Source organism: Corvus moneduloides, chromosome 15, assembly GCF_009650955.1.
Source record: "Corvus moneduloides isolate bCorMon1 chromosome 15, bCorMon1.pri, whole genome shotgun sequence".
In the NCBI taxonomy this organism is placed as follows: domain Eukaryota; kingdom Metazoa; phylum Chordata; class Aves; order Passeriformes; family Corvidae; genus Corvus; species Corvus moneduloides.
This window is the reverse complement of record NC_045490.1, coordinates 16,320,643-16,342,100: the sequence shown is the minus strand read 5'-3', so window position 1 is coordinate 16,342,100 and position 21,458 is coordinate 16,320,643. Positions and strand designations below refer to the sequence as shown.

At 50.0% G+C, this 21,458-nt stretch overlaps 1 protein-coding gene across 4 annotated transcripts in view; it reads left to right on the top strand.

The window, feature by feature from the left end:
- The window catches only part of NRG2 (neuregulin 2), a 156,313-nt gene that overhangs the window by 99,758 nt on the left and 35,097 nt on the right, over window positions 1-21,458 (top strand). For 3 of the 4 annotated variants that reach the window (XM_032124570.1, XM_032124569.1, XM_032124568.1), the window contains exons 3-4: window positions 11,843-11,961; window positions 15,166-15,231. In XM_032124570.1, the coding sequence (XP_031980461.1) occupies window positions 11,843-11,961; window positions 15,166-15,231 (185 nt within the window). The remainder of the gene's footprint in view (window positions 1-11,842; window positions 11,962-15,165; window positions 15,232-21,458) is intronic. The other variant, XM_032124571.1, reaches the window with a different exon arrangement.

The following is a 21,458-nucleotide window of genomic DNA, read 5'->3' as shown; positions in this document are numbered from 1 at the left end:
GATGAGGCTCTCCTGGGGTCAGGGAGGCATTGGATACCTGAGACAGGTGTCCTGTGGTGGGGGGAGACAAGGCTTTCCCTGGTAGCTGTGGGCTGGGTGTGGGCAGCTCAGGTTGCCTGGGGTGACTCCTGCTCTGTGATTAGAGGGTTGGATGCAGAAGGTTCCCAAACCCAGCTGTCACCCCATCACTCACCAGCGGGTCTGTGGAAGGAATCAGTTTGCTCTCTCCTGAATTTAGGCGGACACAGAACCATCTAAGGCCACTGCGAGGCTCACAGAATGACAGAGTAGTTAGGGCTGGAAGGGACCTCTGGAGATCATCCAGTCCAACCCCCCTGCCAAGGCAGGGGCACCTGGGGCAGGTTACATGGGAAGTGTCCGGGTGGGTTTGGAATGTCTCCAGAGAGGGGGACTCCACAACCTCCAGGAGCAGCTGTTCCAGTGCTCTGCCACCTTAACGTAATGAAGTTCTTCCTCGTGTTGAGATGGAAGTTTTCATGGTTTAGCTTATGGCCATTACTCCTTGTCCTGTCGCTGGGCACCACTGAAAGAGTCTGGAACCATCCTCTGACACCCCTTGGAGGTAGTTATATGCATTAATGAGATCCCCTCTCAGTCTTCTCTCCTCCACGCTGAGCAGGGCTGAGATGCAAGAGTACATCACAACACTGATCAGGGGCCACAGTCACCTGCAGAGACCTTGTCCCATGCAAATCCTTTCATCTCTCCACCCAGGGCAAGCTCTATCACATCTGCCCCAAAGTCCCCACCCAGCAAAGCTCTCGGGTGAGTGTCACCCTCAGGCAGCTCCTTCAGGCACCCAGGGGCCAAGATAAGGGGTTCTCACTTGGAAGTGGTTTAACTGGATCCACGTTGATATTTCTCAAGGCTCAATATTTACTTGTGATGTATCTTAAAATTATTCCATAATCGTGACTGTGCTTACATTCATACATCCTGACCTAGCCAGCAACAGTCAGCTTGCAACTTCCTGACCCCTTGGAAAATTTGATGGTAATTCTTTGCTAACATATGTTCTGGGTGTGTGGGGAAAGCTCATTATGGACTTGATAGAGTAGCAATTTTTAAAATTAAAAACCACTACCAATCAGTTAGAAAAATCAGTCAGTGCTTGAATGGGGTGTTGCCAATTGCTCTAATTTAACTTCAGTTTGGTTCCAGAGTCACACCCAAGATGGATGACCTCCTTTGTCATAATTTGAGGACTCGTGGCTATTTTGGGAGAAGGCAGAGAGGTGGTCAGTGGAAACACCAGCAGATCCAGAATAACTGGGTGCCGTCTGCTCTGGAAGGATTGTCTGGGCTCACAGGCAGCAGAGGTCGGACAGAGCTGTGCCTGCCTCACTCCTCTGCTGCCCTCAGTGGTTTTTGTGGCCCTTGTCAGTCTCCTGGCCCTGGTTCTTTAGCAATGGGTGCTAGGGCTGGGATACCCTGGAGAAATGTCTGCACCACACTGTGTAGCCAGGTGTGGGAATCCTGCCTGTCCATCCCTGCGGGCTGACGGGTGTTGGGAAGCAATTCCCCTCAGAGCCAGAGAGCAACCAGCCCCAGACTGGACACCCAGCTGGGGAGGGATCCCCTCACAGCCCTCCCCTGCCGTGCTCCCAGACATCCCAGTCCTTCCTCGCCTCCTGGCACTCGTGTCCAGCGTGAAGCTGTGACAGGCTGGCATCCCAGCCCCGGCGGTGCAGGGGGAACACGCAGTCCCTGGGGGGGGACACGCAGTCCCTGGGCCAGGGACAGAAACGTGTGGAAGGAGCTTGGCCCCCTTTCCTCAGGACACTGCTGCCAAGTCATAATTTTGCATTTACCAGTTTCCACGGCAACATGTTGCCTCTCCAGGGAGAGGCCAAAGATGTGTGGTGCTGGAAGGGCTTCCCACTGGCAAAAGAAGCCCAAGAATAAACATTTTAAAGGAAGCTGAGCACCTGCCTCCTCCAGCGTCTGAGACTCCATCAGCAGCAAAGGTGTGAGCCCAAAGCATCCCCAGAATTGCTTCCCCTCCCAGCTTCTGCTCCCGGCTGCCATTAAAACGTGCCTGTCTTGTGCTGGGACCAGGCTATGGAGACTGGACTCAAGCAGCTGTTGAGCAGGCACAAAAGGAGATGGCCTCAAGCTGTGCCAAGGAGGGCTTGGATGTTAGGAAAAACTTCTTCACTGAAATGGTGGTCAGGCATTGGAACAGGCAGGGAAGTGGTGGAAGGGTTCAAAAAATGTGTAGATGTGGCACGTGGGGACACAGTTTATTGGTGGCCTTGGCAGTGCTGGGGGAATGGTTGGACTTGATGATCTCAGAGGGCTTTTCCAGCCTAAACAATTCTGCTGCTCTGTGGGACAGTTCTGAGATAATCACCCCTCAGTGAGCATTTGCCCCTCGTTAAGCAGTGCAGGAACACTTCTCCGAGAGGATCCGGATGGGTCTGTGCACACCCACTCTGGCATTCCCACCTTTGTCCCCTCCACCGGCATTGCTGGGCCCCAGTGCTGAAAACACCGCAAGGCAGAGTGGCCACTGGCATTGGACCTGCCTCCCTCTGGTCTTGACTGCATGGAACAAACATTAAAAACTGCTCAGAGCAGGCTGAGGGTTGAGGGAGCCCTCATGACTTTGATGTCTTCATTATGCAGCTGGTGGGGCCAAGTTTAGTGGAGCGACATGTGATATGGGTGTAGGTCATTACTTCCAGCGTGTTGGGAGAGGTCTCCAGGGAAGGATAAGCATCCTGAACTGTAAATCTCTGAAAGGACATCTTATTCTATAATGATTATTTTAAGAATAATGGGATTTATACATCTGTCTCCACTTAGAGATAACACTGGTCTCCAGATAATCCTCTGCGCTTCCTTGCAGTTCAGAGCGGGGATTTCAGAGGGCCAGAAACGGAGCACTGGGGAGGGACCTTCACAGGGAAAGTACACAAGGCAAAAAGCTTCTCAGGCTGTGCAGGAGCTGCCCAGGTGCACAGGATCATTTCTTTAGAAAGACTCAAAGTTAGAGTTTCCTGCTGGAGCCAGGCGAAAGGAGCCCTCCAGCAAAGTGATGTCCATAGTGTTTCACTTGGCCCTGTGAGATCCTGGCAGAGCTGGGCACTGCTGAAATCTGTCTCCAGCTCTGAGATCTTTAGCATGCAGAGGGTTAGGATGGGAGACAAGAACATGGTTGCCCTCTGTGACTCATTCCTGGCTTTCCTCCCCACGTGTTTAAAGAGCCCTGAGGTCTCTAACTAGAAATTGTGACTGAAGCACTTTTTTTTTGTGATCAAGTTTTCGTCTGATCTCTAGAATAGGGGATCCCTTTGAAAATAAGGGATGTATATGTTGTAAGGAAGAGAGGAGCACTCAAGTGCATGTCAGCTCTTCAGCTTTTCCATCAATCATTTTCCCTCTTCTTTTTAAACTCACCCGCAAAACTTCTGGTGCCATCAGGTAAAGGAGTCAGGTTTTTTTCAATGAATATTTGCTGGAGGGAAGGGAATAATTCTGATTACTCCTTTCTGAACTTCATGTTCCATCTGTAATTAGTGACAGGCTGGGGCAAGCCTGGCTTGCACAAAGGGGAAACCTCTCTTTAAGGTGGAAAAAATTATTGGCTGGAATTTTATCTTCGTCTCAATTTAAATAAAACACAATTGATGGGGAACCCAGAGAAATTACCCAGAAAGGATTGCCTTTGGTAGTGGAAGTACGGCCTAGTGAGTGGCTCTCCCTCTGAGCTGCCAAAGCGATGCCATTTTCAGCCGAGTGTGTCTGAGATCTGGTTGAGGCTGCTGGCTCCCAAGAAGTTCAGGTTGGGCTTTGACTTTCTCACTATCCTGGCAAATGGGCAATGCCAGCTGTGGAGGAAGCCAAGGGAGCTTTTACTTGTGGAGGTGTAGAGAACCTTCCCCTCTTGAAGCCATGCTCGGGGCTCAGCCTGGGACATGCAGATCTTCAGCTGGAGCCCAGGAGCCTGGTAGTCCCCAAGCTGTGCCTGTCCTTACAGCCCCTTCTCTTTGTGTGCTCTTCTACCAAGGGACATTGCTGGGGTGATGAAGTAGGCGTATCATTAGATTGGAGAGCGTAGGCAGTTCAGTTTGGGACAGGCTGACCATATGACATCCCTTGGGAGTAGTGTCCTACTTTCAGTATCACCAGGAATCCCTATTGTTAGCCTGTAAGTGGAGCCAAGGGATACCCTCCTCTCCTGTTTCTGTACAGTAGTCCCTCAGGCGACGCCACTTGAGCAGATTCATTGCTGGGGTCTTCCTTGTAGGGCTCCCAGTTGTAGATTATTCCCCACCCACAATGAATGGGGCTGTGGTCTTCCCTGTACAGCTCACTGCACTGGAATGAAGGCAAAAAAAAAAATAAATAATGCCAAAGCAGCAGGGGAAAGAGAGTGCCAATAAAGATAAATGATTTCCTAATTAAGCCTGGAGACAAGGAGGGGCAAAGAGGACTGTGGAAGCCTTGTGGGAGCCAGAGTGAACCCAAGCAGGCTATACCACCACTCTGGCAGGGGTCTTTGGGCTGACATTTTTAAACAAAGGGAAAAGCTCATTTGACAATGGATCTTGCAAGAGCAATTCCAGATGCCTTGAAGCGAAGACTCTTCTCAAGCACCGGTGTTGTTATAATCACCAGGGGAGCTGCTGCCTTGCTAACTCTCACGATGTCATTATAAGTCTCCGATATTTGGGATTCGGTTTTAGCTGCTGAAGGCACTTTATTGGAGGGGGGTGTGAAGGAGAGCATCTCCTTTGTTTGTCTGCTTGTTGTTTTAGAGGAGATGATGGACATCAACTTGGCCAATGCACCTGGGACTGAACCAGGGAATTTGAGAACTGAAAGGAGAAGCAGTTGGGTCTTGAGCTCAAACAATCCACAAACTTTGCAAGTTGGGGCTCCTGAGAGAGTCAGGGAATGGACATTTAATCAAACTTGACTGCATTAGAGCAGCTAACAAGTCATGGTCAGTTGCTGGGCTGCTTCAGCTGATGGGCTCTGCAAACTTAGAGGTGGAAAGGAGCTTTATGTGCCTGGAATTTTGTGTGGCTTTTCCAGCCATGTTGGCTGCTTACAAAAAAAAAAAAAAAAATCTCTCTCTACAGACCTTCGCCCACTGCAGTTGCAAAATGTCACAGATTAGGTCAAGGCCCTCACTGAGACATGAGTTGAAATCCCATTCATCCTGTTCAAGTTAAAATGTTTTACCTTTGGGGAGCAGGGCTGGGGTGAGGGCTGAGGCTGCTGGCAGTTCATCCAGCACAGCACATCACAGAGCTGCAGGCATGGACTGGCCATGGAGCAGACACTGGCGAGGGTCTATGACATGTACCAGCTGCAGGAAAATGGCTTGGGGAGAAAAGAATGGCATGCATCCCAAAGGCTCCAAACTCAGAAAGGAGACCCAAAACTTTATCTGGATCTCTCGCACACCCTGTGTATGACCACGGTGGTGTTTCACAGAGGTTCTGAGCAGTAGTTCCCTGCCCATGTGAAGGTGCCACCCCTTTCCCATGATCTCTGTTCCCCAAAATGCTTTTTCTTGGTATCAGTATTTGCAGCCTGGCTCTGCTCATCTCCGTTGCTGGGCTCTGCCCAGGGCTGTCCCCATGACTGCTGCTCTTGGTACGGCACCTCCCTCCTCCTTGGTTCTTTATAACCAATGTGCTTTGCGTTAAAGGTCCTCTCAGGCCTTTCTCCCCACTTCTGGCAATCCCTGAAGCTTTGCTCCTGCCTCTGATTTGGCCAGCATATCAACCTCCATCTAATATGTGATACGCTTCCAAACTAGGACCTCTGTGCCTTCTCCTCAGCAGCACTGGCTCTCTTTTCCCTGCCTGCCACAGAACCAGCACATGGTTTGGTTGCTGAGACAGTGAGACCTGGGCACCCCGAGGGGGCCTTGTCTCTGTGTTGAGGTCACACACTTTGGGATAACGAGGTATCTGTTCCACATTTGGTGCTGGGAAGTCTCTGGCTCTTGGGAAGCTGTTCCAGTATGAGATCACAGGAAGCAGGGAAAGAACCTGCTGGGAGCTGGCCTCAGAGTACTGCTCCAGGACCTACATTTTCTCAAAGAAATTAAAATCCTGGCCTTGGGGTTGGAGGAAACATTTGTAGGATGGATCAATTGCCTTGAATTCCAGGAGAAGTAATACAAAGGACCCTGCAATGACATCGGGTCTGTGCTTCAGCTGGAGCCCAAAACTCAGCTTTTACTCATCTCTTGATGTCATACCCTGTCAGGTGCCACAGCCTGGCCTGGCACAGAGAGCAGCAGCAGCACAGAGAGCATTGCCTCTCAACACAGCAGCCACAAAGTCCACTTCAGGCACTAGTGTGGGGTTGTGTGTCACTGTCTCTGCTGCCCCACACCTCTTCCCACTGCCAGAACACCCCTGTTCCAGCATTTGAGCTTGGAGGGGGTTGCACAAGTGACCCTGCTCTTTGGAGTGTACTTATCGATCTTCCCCCTCTTGTTGACACTGCCCGACCCAGAAGTGAGTGCAGCCCTCACTCTGAGACCAGTGTCAGTGTCAGCTCTGCAGAGTGAGGACTGGTCGAGTATTCCTCTTAAAATCAGCCTGGCCCAAGCCTGGGCACAGAGAGACCACAGCACTGCTGAGCAGAGAAGGGGCAAATCTGCTTTTCAGGTTAGAACAGCACTTTAATGTTGGGGAACAGGGGTAGGAGAGAGCAGGCAGAGTGGGTCAGGGGATGGCTGGTCCTGTCCTGGGCACTGCAAGGACATTACCTTGTCTCCCACCAGCAGGTCAAGCACAGAGCGGGCCAGATGATGGTGTGAGGGGAGGAAGGGAGCTACAGAAGGGATGATGACCAAGCTGAAAACTCCAAACCTCCCTGTCCTTACCCCTCTTATTTGATTGCTTTACTTGAGGGCATTTCTGTCCCCTTTCCCATTTGCTCTTTCTGAAGCTGATACTGAGCTGCCCAGATGATGCCCTGGAGCACAGAGCAGCCAGCATAGGACACTTGTTTTCCTCAAGCACTGCAAGCACAGCTGTCCTGCCCAGCTCTGCTGTGCTCTGCTGAGCACAGCTGGAAGGCAGGGAAGAGATCGGGGTGGCCGTGCAAGGGAGAGGATGCTCCTGGCTGCTCCTGCCCTGCCAGACAAAGGGGCTTTGCCATGGCCATCCCCACACTGCCGTTGCATTGCAGAGATTCCCTCTGCCTGAATTTATCCCACTGAGTGCTGGGGAGGATGAATGTGTCCCCCCAGAGCCCCTGCCCCAGCCCCTGGGACTGCCCAGTGTTTGATGGCTGCTGGACACCACTTGTGGTTTGTAAGCTGGGTATCCTGAATCTTCTTGCCAATCATTAACCTGCTCTCTCAGGGCAAATGCAGCTCGGTGAGAGTGCCAGGGCAGCATGTAGGCACCAATTAAATCTCTGGCAGGATGCAGGCAGTGCACATTACAGCAACTGCTGGCACTCCTGCTCTCAGCAATGCCACTGTGCTTCCTGCCGCTGGCTCTCCGTGCAAACAGAGGGGAATGGAGTTAATGGGTGACCACAGCAGGGCATCCAGTGTGTGTCCTTTGCAAGGGTCATGTTTGGGAATTTCCTTTTCCTAGGGTTTCAGGTGTGTTTACTATGTGCAGTGCTCTTTGTTGACAATTTCGGGGCCACATATGCGGTAGTCTCCAAATTCTCTTCATCAGCTTATTCCTTGACTTCTTTGTTACTTATGTGTTAGTTACCCTATTTTTAGAAGACTAATAAAATACTACAACAGTAGTGATCCTAGAGCTATTCTTGTCCAGAACGATGCAGAAGTGGCTGAACTCACACAGGGAACGCAGAGTGCTCAGTGTAGGTGTCTCGGGGGCAGCTCATGGCAGCTGCTCTCCTGATGCCATGCTCTGACATGAATGGCTTGGTGAGGAGATGACCTGGGAAGATGGCCCCATTTCCACTAGGCAATAGGTAAGAGGGAAAAAATGATTCAAGCTTGACCGAAGTGCTGGTGGGAACATGACTGCTGTCATGAGAAGTTCCTCCTTGACTCAGAGGCAGGGCCTGTTTCTTCTCCTCTCACTGCACTGGAGGCCTCAGGGCCTGAGCTCACATTGAGATGTCTAAATTACAGCTGATGAGGACACCCTTCCCAGCCAGAATTTGCCAGGATCTTTGTGTAGGTCCTGGCCAAGGGCTGATCTCCCTGTTTCCCATTGTAGTCTGGAGATTGGCACTAAAGAGGGTGATTTACTCATCCCTCCAAACTGCCCTCTGGGGGACTCTTTTCTCTTGGCCAGAAAGGTATTTTGGGGGATCTTCTTTTGGCCAGGCTGAAGGTCTCCTTGTGAATCCTATCCCTCAGAGCTTGCAGACAGCATATTCCCCATGGCTCATCCCTCCACTGGCGCTACAGGAGATAATTAGTGCGTGGCTAAGTGATATGTACTGAGGGTCAGGGAAGACAATGAGGCAGATTTTCCCCCGGAGTAAAGAGATGTCAACAGAGTTGCACTGCAGCGAAATGATGGGATCTGTCAGTGACCCTGGCCCTTTCACTGAGCAAACAGCCCGGGGCAGCGCCTTCCTCCAGAAGAATGGCATCGTCTGGCAGCCAGGCACCCTTGTGAATGCACACGTAGGGCTCTCCCAGGGCCTGCTGTCCCCAGGAGACACTGCCCAGGAGCCTTCATCCCAAACTCCTGTGCCCAGTGTAACTCCTTGGACGCCACTCCTTGGTGCGTCTGTAAAATCAACCCTCAGGAGAGCAAAGTACCTGCCCTGGGGACAGTAGGGGGAAGAACATGACTTTGAAAAGCTGATTTCCAAAGGAGATTTGTGATATTTCAGGATCACTTGGAGATGGTAAAGTAGAACAAAACCAGACTGGTCACCTTTGGCACACATAGATTGGGTGAGGACTTGTCCCTTTGACATCCTTCAGCTCAGCTCTTCCAGCACACAGGCATTATCCATGTTAATTAAAAGGCCCATGGTTAATGATGTGAAACAAGGTATCTCTGGCTGTTTCAGTGCTTCCTGGAAAAGGGAAATTCTCTTTTCAGTTGTGCTCCACATGAAAGCTGATCCACATCTCCAACCTTCATCTCTTTTCCCCCAAGTCTGTCACCTGACTTTGTACAGCACAGTGTGGAGACCAAGAGGGGCCACACCACTGGCCTGAGCTATAAAAAGCAAGAAAAAGCTCTTGATTTTTCAAGTGGATCTCACAGTCTAGACTAATTTCAACAAATTGTGATGGCAAATAAAAATAAGCTCTTTTGACAGTACACGTCTTGTGCATTAAAACAAAGCAATCCCCTTTGGTTTTGCCTTGATGTTGCTATGCTCCAAATGCCAACATCACTCTTTACCCTGCTCACATTCTTCTCCAGTTCCTGGTAAAAGACCAAATGTCTCTCACCCTGTTCTTGGAGCTGAATCTATCAAGTGTGGCCCCTTTTGTGCCACTAGTAACTCCTAATTCATATCTTTGGGACTTAAACCCCTTTATCTGTAAAAGATCACATCCCTAGGTGATATTCTAATAGAATAGTGGATTTTTCCAGTTGCTCCACCTGGTGAAATGTGCTGTGGATTGAGATTGCCATGCAGCCAATTATCATTAGAACATCTGTGCTCTGGCAGCCGAAGGCAGCGTGTCCATTGATGCTCTCAGCTCTGGCCTGGCAGAGAGCCCCAGTGTGCTGATGTGCCAGGGTGGTGTTTTCTGCGGACTCTGAGTTAGAGCCTCGCTCTTCCAAGCTGCTTTCAGCATGTGCTGCCTGCAATGCAGCCTGTCCCAGGGCTGGCTTGTAAAACAAATGGTGTATTCTGGCAGAGAGGGTTCAGACAGCTGGGAGAAAGTAATGGCTGGGCTGGGAGCAGTCTTGGAGTTGCATCCTGGAGCCATCTCGCCCTTTTGATGAGCATTTCCGCACCTTCCTCTATGGAGGGAGTGGGGAACATGCTCCTGAACCAAGGTACTGCAGCCCAGCAGAGCCCACCCCTCATTAGGCACCCATTGTCCCTCCCAGCAAGGTGCAGGAGCCAACAGCTGCAGGGCAGCAACAGGCACTGGATGCCCTCAAATGCTTTACCCTCTCTTGTGTGTTACCTGACTCCTGAGGCAGCACAGCAGTGCGGGCCACGATGCCCAGGGCTGTCCCAGGCTGCGCTGAGGGACTTGGGAGCATTCAGAGAAGGGTGTCGAGCTGGGAGTCCAGGCAGCTTTGCACCACTCAGAATCAGCCCTCTTGTTTAGGCTCCCATGTTGGAATGTGTTGGCCCAAGTCACTGCACAAATGGGTCAGGGGAGACCTACAGTTAGAGGGATTCAAGAGGTCTTTGCATACTGTCAACATTCATTTAAAAATTGCTCCACATGTGGCCCCAGCTCATGCAATTGAACACTTGACCGCATCCTGTAAAACAGGGCAGCGCCTGTTTCCTGGGAGCTCTACCAAGTTGTCTCCAAGTGCTTTTAATTTACTAATATAACTAGTGAGATGTTCCTGCTGTGTCCTTGCGCCGTGCCTCCCAGGAGAACAGCTTGTCAGGGTGTTAAAAAGATGCCAGTGTGCTTCTGTGAAGGGCTTCCTATGGACAGTGATTTGCACAGCCCAAAGAAAAGTCCTTCTCGGATGACACGTGTAACATTGCAACTATGTCCAAGGCTAATGATTATTTTCCACATAAATGGAATTATATTTGCCTTCAGCAACATTGGCCACTGGGACCTCTTTCTAAAACTGGCAATGCTTCCAAGTCTTTAAATAAAGTGACTGTATGACACAGACCTGAGGTAAAAGCTTGGGGTAGAAAGCAGATGGAGATGTTCTCATGAGAAGAGCAGACAGGGTGGGTTTTGATAAGACGGCTAAAATGGAAGGAAATGTAGTAAAACAAGGGCTCTCATGTGGGAGTCCCACTGCGGTCTCATGAGTGGCACCCAGTGTGTGCTGAAGGCTCCTATAGATCCTTGTTAAACTGGGCAACAAAAGGTTTTGCCTGTTAGTCAGAGCCATGGCAGGGAATGAGTCATAGCCAGTGGGAAAGGCGATGCTCCTTCCCGCAGCGCCGCAGAGCTCTGCCGCAGAGCTGCTCCCTCTCCCATGGAGGAGCGGCACAGGCTCTGAGGTGGCACGGGCAGTCCTCACACCCACCCTCTCCTGCTCTTTCAAGGCACTTCTGGCTGCTCAGATGAGTGTGTGCAGCTCAGCCCCACATGTCTGTAGTCCATTAGAGTGTGTATCTGGGGGAGATGAGGTGCTCACCGTATTTTTAGGCCCAGATGAAGCTGCCAGTGATATGTCCAGGGCAAACCCCAGGGATTGGATGTGCAGGCTGGAGAGGAATGAGTCCTCCTGGGTCCCGTGGGTGTTTGTGCTGAGTGTGTGGCACTGCTGGACACAGCCAGTGGAGCACTGACTGCTCAGCATTCCTGCTGAGGAAGGTGCAGAACAGGCATCTCCTCTCCACATCTCCATCTGGCAGGCAGATCCCAGTGTCCATCAGTAAAGTGGCTGTTTTCCAGTGTGGAAAGCCTGTGCTGGGGTGCTGGGACTCTTGGCCTCAAGCCCTCACAAGCCTTTCTGTGAATGAGAGCAGGTATAAGACCAAACCATGCACCATGCTCAGAGCAGTGGGTTCAGAGGCAGATGTTCCCCTAGAAAATCCTGGGAAGGGACTTGTCCAAATCCTGTCCAGGCTTGAGTGCCTATTCAGCCTGCAAAGTCAGGCAGCCCATCCTGTCAAGCAGGGGTGACCCTCCAGGCAGCATCCCAGGGCCAGGAATGGTTGTCACTTCATGAGGTTGGTCAGCAATCGAGTAAGAAATGTCTGCTGTACTTTTCAACAGAAAGATTTCCAGACTGCAGTTCAACAAGGTGAAGCTTGAAGATGCTGGGGAGTACAGCTGCGAAGCGGAGAACGTTTTAGGGAAAGACACCACAAAAGGCAGCCTGAATGTGAAAAGTGGTAAGTGAAGAAGCCAGCAAATGTCTCGAGCTGTCTGCCATTCCACAGAAAGGTTCTGTACATGGTCTGTCTTGTATTTTGTTTCATGCTTTCAGGAGATCGAGTAAAACAATCTTGGGAGATAAGAAAAATGCAGCTTAGCATAAATGTTTATCTTTGTTATCTGTCACTGGCAATGTGGTTAATTTACATTTTAAATAAACTTACAGTCTATGTATTTTTTTAAAAAGGGGTAAGGAGGAAAGAAAGCTGGTGGGCTTGATGTTTTCATTTTTTAAAGAATTTCTGAGAAGCAAAACTCACCAGAAGACAAGTAATCAGACCATAGCTTTGTGATGAGTGAAGTTGCTTCTGGTTTTCATCCTAGAATGTGTGCTCCATCTCTTAGAGCTCAGCGGATGGAGTCTGAGGTTAGGTGGTTTTATTATTATCTTGGTCATAATAATTATATTGCTTAACACGATGGTTTGGATGCACCCTCCGGCTCAGAAAGTCCCTACAGTGACTGCCAGAAGCTGGGAGGGCACAGCTAGAGAGGGGATGACTGTATTTCCTAAGCTCTTCCTCCTGCCATTCACAACAGGCACTGTGGCAGCCTGGGCTTTGAGCGCTGGGCTCTGGCTCTGGGCTCTGCAGCCCTTTGCTGGGATCCAGTTTTTTGTTCTCTCACCAGCCTTATCCCAGTGTGAGGGAAGGTAGCTTTCTCCTGCTGCTTTCTGGCAGTATTTTCTCTGTTACCCTCAGCCTGTTTGCCATCCTGAATCTTTTGTTCCGTGAAGCTGCAGCGTCACACAGCCTCCCCCTCAGTTATCCTGCCTGTTCAATCCCAGTGCTTGCAGAGTCTGGAGGAAAGCCGTCCGTGCTCACACCTCCCTGCCTTCATCCTCCATGTCTGTGAGCTCAGCCCTGCTGCTCTGCTGGGTCTATTTCCGATTGTGATAGGAAGGGTGTCCCGAGTAAGAAACTGAGGCAGTGCTCTCCTTTTTTTCCTTGACTCACGCTCGGGCTGTCCCACGCCACATAAACTGCTCCTGTTTGATGGGAGCTGCATGTGCAACCTCCCTTCCCTGCGAGCAGCCATCAGAGCCCTGTCTGCCTCCTCTGCGGCCCCTTCCCCATCACCAGCACCCCTCTCGCCAGAGGAGGAGTGTGGCTGAGCAGTGCCTGCTGCAGGGCTCTGACCTGCACACCAGGTGAATGCACATCTGCACACCAGGTGAATGCACATCTGCACACCAGGTGAATGCACATCTGGCCACTGCAACCTCCAGCTGCCCCTTCCTGCAGGCAGAGAAGGCACCGCATGTCAGGGTTCAGCTCTCCCTCCTCAGGAAGCCACGCTGTGTGGCAAGGACCACTCACAGCAGGGATGGACTCACACCTGAGGTGCCCAGAAATGTGTTAAGACCTGAAAAACCATGAAAGACACACAGAGATCCCGCTGCAGGGTGCTGTGAATCTGGTGGATGCCCTGCCTGGATGAATCCATGTTCTCAGCTGCCTCGCCAGCCTGCCCCTGGCTTGCTGCTCAGCTGCCCATGCACCTTGCTGCTGTTTGCAGACCACCTGCCAGGACAGCAGTGCCAGCTGTAGCCCCCTGCAAAGGTAGCCCAGGTGATGGTGATCCCTGGAGGCTTTGGCAGCCCTGTCACCCCTCTGCACTCTTTTTTCCTCTCTCCCCTGGAGCTACCCAGAGTTAAGCAGCCTTCCCCCAGTATGCAGACATGTGCTGTCCTGGAGTACTCCTCTTCCCTTACTGCTGGGCTTTCTTGGGGTCTCGACAGCTTTCCTCACTTCTGCAAGCTCCCTTCCTCTGTGATACCTTTCGGTAGAAAACTCATCAGGGCATCGGAATCCATACGTGTGTTGTCTCCTGTTTTTTCTTCCCCAGGCTCCCTAGCACTGATCCTGTTGTGGCTTCCATGGCAAAGTGCTCTTTGCTCTATTCCAAAACCACTTGCCAGTTTCAGAAAAGCAGCTTTTCAGCCATACAGGTCTGTTGCAAGTCACCAAAACCACCACATCTTTAGAGAGAAAGAGGGAATGGCTGCAGAGCAGAGACCCCTTGGCACTTAGAAAATGCCCATCAGCCAAAGCCTCACCTCATCCTTCCTCTACAATTCCAGTATTTCCACAAAACTCCCAGCTCAGAAATAAATGTTTTTGCACTGAGAAACTTCGTGAGGGTGTTAATTTCTGTGGAAATGCTTCTGGGCTTAGTCAAAATATGCTGTGCTTTGGTTGTATTGCAGATTTTTATGACTTTGAAGTAAATTAGATGCTTTCTTAGAAAAATGTCCCATTTCCCAGTTCTCTTCATTGAGTAGTCTAATGTGGATATCACATGGCCATGAGGGCACAGGTGAGATGTGACTGTTCCAGACTCTTTTTCTCCTCAGATAATTTCTACACATCTCCTCAACTGCCCTGCCCCTTATTAAACACTGCAGAAAAAATCAAGTTTTGCAAAAAATTCTTTCTGCTTCTAGCTTTTGTGGTGGTCTCACCCCTGTCTCTGACTGGCACTGCACTCCCAGCCCAGGCTCCTGGGGCTTTCTCCTTTGTGCATCCAGAGGGCCTGAGGGACTTCTCCAAAGGTGCTGGTGCTGCCAGCGGGTTTGAATGGAGCTGGTGTCTGTGGGCATTCCAGTATCCTGGTTAAGAAAGAGGAAATCAGCACCTGTGCTTGTCTCCCCTACTGCCTGGGGCCATGGCCACCGTCTGTTCCATGTCCCTCCACCTCTTGTAGGAGCATCAGTTTGTGCTGCAGATCTTCACGTACCCGTGGGATGGAGGCTCTTCAGAAAATCCCACCTTTTCTTAAACTCCACGTTTTTTCCCACTGTCATGTCCTGCCATCCCATCTTTGCGCTCTTGTGGCCATCAGGACTACGAAAACCTCCTGCAGTTTTGCTCATCTCCTGCCAGGTGGACCCTGAGCCATTTCTGCCTCTTTGTCATGACAGGAGGCCCTTCACAGCGAGGGGGACATCGTGCCCTGTGCCATGCCCTGCAGGGACACTCCTTGTCCTGACTCTGTCCCCCCAATCCCCTGCCCTAAACCAGGACTAACACCTTGACAGCCCCCAGCCTGTCCCCCCCAGCAGCACCTGCCCCTCTGCTCCTCCCCACAGTACCTAAGCCCACCCTGCTCTGCTCAAAAGAGATATTTTGTTCACTACTTTCTTACCTTAATTTTCCCAGGAACAACGAAAGCACCACAAGTCTTACCAGCCTCAGAAACTAAAATAGTTGTTATGGAAGAAGAGTGTAAGTACCTCTCCCCCTCTCCCCCCATACAGCTGCTTTCCCCTAATTTGTTTGTTATTATGAGACATTTTGTATAAATGCTTTATTGCCTCCTGGAATCTTCTTTAATCACTCCTTCTGTCTGATTTTTCCCAAAGCCACTGATCTTTCTTTCCCGAGATCTTAAAAAAAAAAATCTGATTTATATTGCTGGTGTCTATCTTGGAGAGGGAGAATTTGATAACTATTGCAATGGCAGCTCAAAGAACATGCTACTTGAAATTGCAACTGAAGTTTAGGCATTCCCAGCTCTTTCAGTACATGGAGTTATTGATACTTGCAAGATGTGCTTGTTATGGCCTTTGATTTAACAGGGGTTTCTTAAATTGCTGTGGGTTTGGGTTTGGTTTTTTTTTTTTTTTTGAGGATAGTTGATAAAACCAAAACAGGCTGTAGCAAGGACAAGAAAAAAGACACGAGTCTTCTAAGCATAGGTAATAAGAAAGTTGCAGAAAATCCATCCATGCCCTGCCATCCCACTTTTTCTGAGTCTCCAGAAAGCAAAACCAGATTTCCCCAAATGTTTAATTTGATTTAGTGTGGCTGAAATGCTTTTTAGCATTCCCTCCTATTCAGTTGTCCCAAAAGCAGTAGAAAATGGGCACAGAGCAATAAAAACCAAGGAACGGATACAAGCGTAGATTAGAATCCCGGGGCCTGGAGGTTGGCTCATCAATTTCTGGTGGAGGATGTTATGTCTGTGTCAGGGGGGTCTGTCCTCAGTGGGAGCCCACCAGAGTCCTGGCCAAACCCCTGGGAAGCCAGGACCAGGCAGGGATTTTGAGATCCGTGCTGTTTTTCCATCCCAGCTGCAGATGCCCAGAGCTGAGAGCACAGCTGGCTGTGCCTCACTGTTGGTGATTCTGCTCTGCAGATTTTATGGTGATGTTTCCTCCTTTGAAAGCTCAGTCTTTTATGATTTTAAAGGAAATCTGATTGCAGCCACAGCAGGCACTGGTAAGGTGTTCTTTAAAAGCTTTTCTGATTAGAAAACTGCACTTAAAATGTGCTCTTGTGTAGTGCTTAGCCTTGGACTGCACTAGAGACACCAGCCTGAGATACAGCATCATTAATGCCATGGCCACACCATCCTTCCCCAGGATTTTTCCTTTGTTTTCACCAGAAGAGATCCATGCTACTTCTTTGCATCATATTAGAGAAATGCTATTTTCTTAAAAGCCAAATCTCAGAAAGGAAACACAGAAATTTCCCCTTTTGGGAAACTTCTTTCCTCTGTGGATGCATCATCACTGTCTGGGGTTTTTTTCTAACGATGGGAAGAGATGGCAAAGTCTCCAGAGTTAAAGCTGTAACTCACTTTTTCCTTCACATGCCTTTTTTTGCAGTATCTCCCAAGTGTCACCTGAATAACTCAGAGTCTCTCCGATTTTTATGGTGATTGATGTTGTATCACAGAATTGCATGTGTGTACAGCATATGGGGAGGTGATGAAGATGTGAGGTGGGATGATCTGGAGAGCAGACAAGTATCTCATTCCCGTAAAAGTCTTGCATTTCTTTTCAATATCTGTGTTCAGAGTCACCTGTGGGTTGTCCTACCTTTGTTGTTTCACTGAAATCTTGTAAATCCCTTGCTGGATTTTAGACACTGGTTCCCCCAGTAGCTGGTGTGTGAATGGCATGAGGCACCACTCAGCTTCATTCAGTGGTGCAGTAGCCTCATTCATGGTGAAAACGTGTTAAATAAGACACTTTGTGCTTGTCTTGGTTGTGCAGCTGGGTGGTCACAGAGGCTCAGCTCACAGGCAGGAACTTGCAGGGATGTGGTAACTTGATCATGTGCCCCAATGCACAGAGAAAGGTCCTTTATGCTCATTTCAACATCCAGAGAACTCGAAATGGTAACGTGATCCTGTCATGGTGCAGCGTGAGGCAGCTAAACACGGTTCAGGAGTCTGTGGCTATGACAAGTTGGGTAAACAGGATAAGAACCAGTGTCAACACTTAGAAGAATTCTGATGGAGGCAGAACTGGAAGAAGGGTCAAAGCAATCTGGAGAGCATTCTGAGGTGGAAGGCTTATGCAGGACAAAGATAGTAAAACGCTCTCAAAGTTTCATTTTAAAAAGGTAAGATAATGTTTGAAATCCCTGAGAAGGTCAGGCAATCCCTTGTGCTTGCTTTCTGCTGTTGAGTTCTCCTCTAGTTCCTTCCCTTGGCTTCAACAAGCAGGTGAAGTCCTGAGGGTAGGGAGAGAACACAGGCCAGGTGGAGGAAGTGTGGTTTGGACGTCAGGATACAGGAGGATGTGCCAGTGGTGGGCAGGTGCTCTAAACCAACATGTGGATCATTGCAGCTGCTCACCCGGACCCTGCTCGTGCTCTTGGCTCGCTCTGTAGCTGGGTGAGTGCCTGGTGACTGCTTTATCAGCCTGTGTGGGCTGCCAGTGCCCCTGGCTGAGGGTGCTCTGCAGCAGAGAGAGGCTCGGGATCGCGGGAGAAGGTGAAACGGGGACAAAGAGCAGAAGAAGCAGTGCTGAGTTGTGCTGAGAACAAGAGGGTTGGGGGTAATATGAAGCACCTGGAAGAAAGCTGGGCTCTCTGGATTTAGTTTTGGGGCCTTTATTTCATCTGCTGGGGATCACAAGCCCTCCCCAGAGTCCCTCTAGAGACCCCTGTGGGAAAGGTAGATGAAAGAGTCCTTTTTTCTCCAGTTAAGTCCAACTCTCCACACACCGGTTGGGGTCCACAGATTTCGTAGCTGTCATCTGGGTGATGCCATTGGATGAAGTTTGTAGACTCATTGAGGCAATCCCTCTCCAGTTTAATACCTTCCCTGATGCCTAGCATGGCTGCCTGTTGGAAATGTTCTCCTCACTTTGTCTCTGCCAGGTGAGCTTGGCCTGAAGGACTTCCATGGTTGCAATAGCTGCGCTGTGGTTTGTGAGTCACACACCCCACAGAAACATGTGCCACGTAGTTGTAGTTCAACCAATCCCCCCAAACCTGCTCTCAAATCCAGTCTGGCATGGCCTTTACTGGGTGACCATGGCAGACCTGCCTGTGAGTTGGCTGGTCAGTCCCCAGCCCCTCCAGCCTGAGGCCACTGAGCTCTCCTGGAGCTCCCAGTGCTGCAAACGTGAGCAGGGTGCTCTGGGTTTGGAGTTGAAGGGTGTCCAGCCAGCCCAGAGCATGGACAAGAACAGACACAAGTCTGGCCATGTGAACAGAGCAGTTTTCAATATTAGACTAAAAATAAGTCCTGGCGTGGTCTTTGCTCAGATAATTTAAACCCCTTTGCTGGAGGTGTGGTCGTAATTGAGCGGAACCTGCACGCACGCAGGCACGGAACCTTGAGGTGAATGTGGGGATCTCACTGCCAGTCTGCAGGGAGCTGTGTGGTGCCTGGCAGCTGCCAGATCCTGCCCACTGCTCATTCTGCACACTGTGTATTTTTTAAGCAGTCACACAGCTACTACTCGAGGTGTGGTGTAAGGACAGGCAGTGACTCTAAAGGCAAAGAGGGGCAGGATGAAGTGTGGGGTGGGAGCTGATGTCCCCTGGGAGCACTGAGGCTGAGCCCAGCCTTCAGAGCTGGGCTGTGGACCAGGGGATCTGCTCTTCTGGCTCCATCCTGGGATCCTGGTGTGTTGCTTCACTTCTTGGGCTTCAGCTGCCTTGCTTGCGAAGCTTTCACGCTGGCATTGGCTCTGCAAAAGGATTTTTAGGTTGCTGAACAAATCCCCTCATTGAAGTATCATGTTGCTGCTATTACAGTTGATGATGGGGATTTGGGAAAATGAAATGCTGCACTGCTGTAGTGTGCATTTCAGACCCCTCTGGTAGAGAAGAGCATAGGAAGGGCTCCCTCATAAAGCTGGAGAGATCATTCTAGAGGAGTAACTAGAAGCTTGACAGTAACACAGGACTTTGGCCCTGCAGTTACTGGCTGTCCCATGGAAACAGGCAGCCCCTGAGTGCTCAGAAACCTTTAAACTTGTTTCTTAGTGAAACCCCTGAACAGTGCAGATGGGAGAGGTGAGGAATGCAACCTGTGCTGTTTTGATCAGTGGCATCTGATGCTCCATGATGAGAGTCTTGCAGTCTGGTGTTTGTATCTTGGGATGAACTCCTAGTCTGCAACTATTGATCCTAATGATCCCCTCCAGAACTGGAAACATGATTCCAGCAGGATCTATTTCAGTAAAAAGCGGGATAAATATTTGGTCATTTCCAAATGAATAAACACACAGGAGCAGAATTTTTATGACCTTCAGAGTCCCCAGTCTGCTGTCAGGCAAGCCCCAGTGTGCACAGGCCCTTCTGATTTCATGTACAGAGAGCAGCAGGCAGCATCCAGACTCTGCTCAGGTTTATTGCAAGAGGAGGTGTTGTATCAGACACACAGAAATCTGCCACAGAGGGAATGGTGAGGATCACCAGCCCCTCCATGTGTTAATCAGTGTAAATCATGGATTTAGTGTGGCTCGTGCCAGGATTACAGTGCTACAACAAGAAATATCTTGGCCAGACACCTTCTCATCCATGTTCTTCTAACAAGTAGTTGGATGAACTCTGTTGAGGGGAACCTCAGCAATTCTGTGTTTTATCAGTAAGTACACGAGGCATATACAGAGCAGGTAATCTGTATACACTCCCCAACCAGCTGAGTTCATCTGTCTAACTGAATGTCTAAATATTGAGAGAATAAAGTGTCTGTACTCTATGAACCCACCAGCCACAGCTATTTATAAAGAAGAAAAGGAGTGGCGAAGCTATCGCTGCTCTCCTCGACAGTAGCTGTAGTTCGTGAAAAATTAACAATAATTTATAGTCCAAGCTGCATTAATTAACTCTTTGCAGGGGGAGTATTTCACCAGACTTCTGAGAACAGGCTGGTGAGCTACCTGCAAAGGTTAAATGACGTGCACGGCAGGAATTGTGTAAGAATCCCTGCACAATCATTAATGGCCTTTCTGCGTAGATGGGTTGTGGGAGGGGAAGTCCACCCAGCAGAGTCACTGCCCCTGGCTCTCTTCTCTGTTGCCCTGTCATTGATGATAGTCCAGAGTAACTGAGGCGTGTGGTGGAAAACAGACTCTCTGAATGACTCCAGTGCTGTGACTCTCTCGTGTGTTTATGCTGCTCTGTCCTCACTGGCTGGGGCAGCAACAATAAAACGTGGCTGCAGATCATCCACAAACACATCATCAAGAGGCAGCCTTCTTTTCCCTGTCCTCACGTCTTTCCTCCTCTTTTTTCCCTGTCCTCACTTCCTTACTCCCCTCTTTTCTTCGCCTCCTTATTCCCCTGTCTCCTTTGTCCTCACCTCCTCCCTTCAGCTTTGTTCTCAGTCCTGGGACTGAAGACCAGCTGGGGATCTGACCTGCTGATGGGTGAGCTGCTCCAGCCCTTCTCTCACCCTGCAGGGGCTTTCTGACCAGGTTGCCACTGTGTGTCTCAGGGGTGCCTTGCTCATTCCCTCTGGTCAAAAGGAAGTGCCACCACTTGCTTTCCATAGCTTGCCTCGTGCACACTCCTTGTTTTCCGCTTTTAATTTGTGGAAGTACCTGGGGAGGCTGTTGGTGCATGACTGGTGTTACTGCACAACCCCCTCATCACATCCCACTGCCTCCATGAGTCCTGTTCCGCCCTGCTACCACCCAAAAACTGCTCCCTTGCTTATTCAGTTCTCCACTTATCTCAGCAGCTTTACAACTTTCCAAGCCATTTGGGATAGATGGAGTTGTGTTGGAGGCTGAATGAAGGACTTATTCTGCCAACCAACCAGCCAAGGGGGGGTAAAATGTGCTGGGTACTGTGCAGCAGTTAATGTGAAATAGCTGTGGGAAATAATTTCTGGATCACCAGGCACAGCTGTGTAGTGTTTGGCACAGAGGTGAGAGTACCTGCATGGCTGTAAATGAACTGTGTGTGAGGTTCCCTATACCAGCGTCAGACATCCCAGTGCAGATGACTCTGGACCAGGCATGTAGTTATTAAAGTACTTGCAGTGGCCCAGGCTGATGGGGAATAGAGCTAAACACCAAGTAACTTGTGAATCTGAGTTAATTCTCCCACTAATGAGGTGGAAACCCACTGAAATCTCCTTTGGCATCATGCTTTGAGGTGCTCATGTGTGATCTGCAGCCACAGGGTGTCAGAGGGCCACGTTTCAGGCCAGGCACAGTTAACATTTTCTAAGTGACACATTTTGCTTCCCTTTGTCC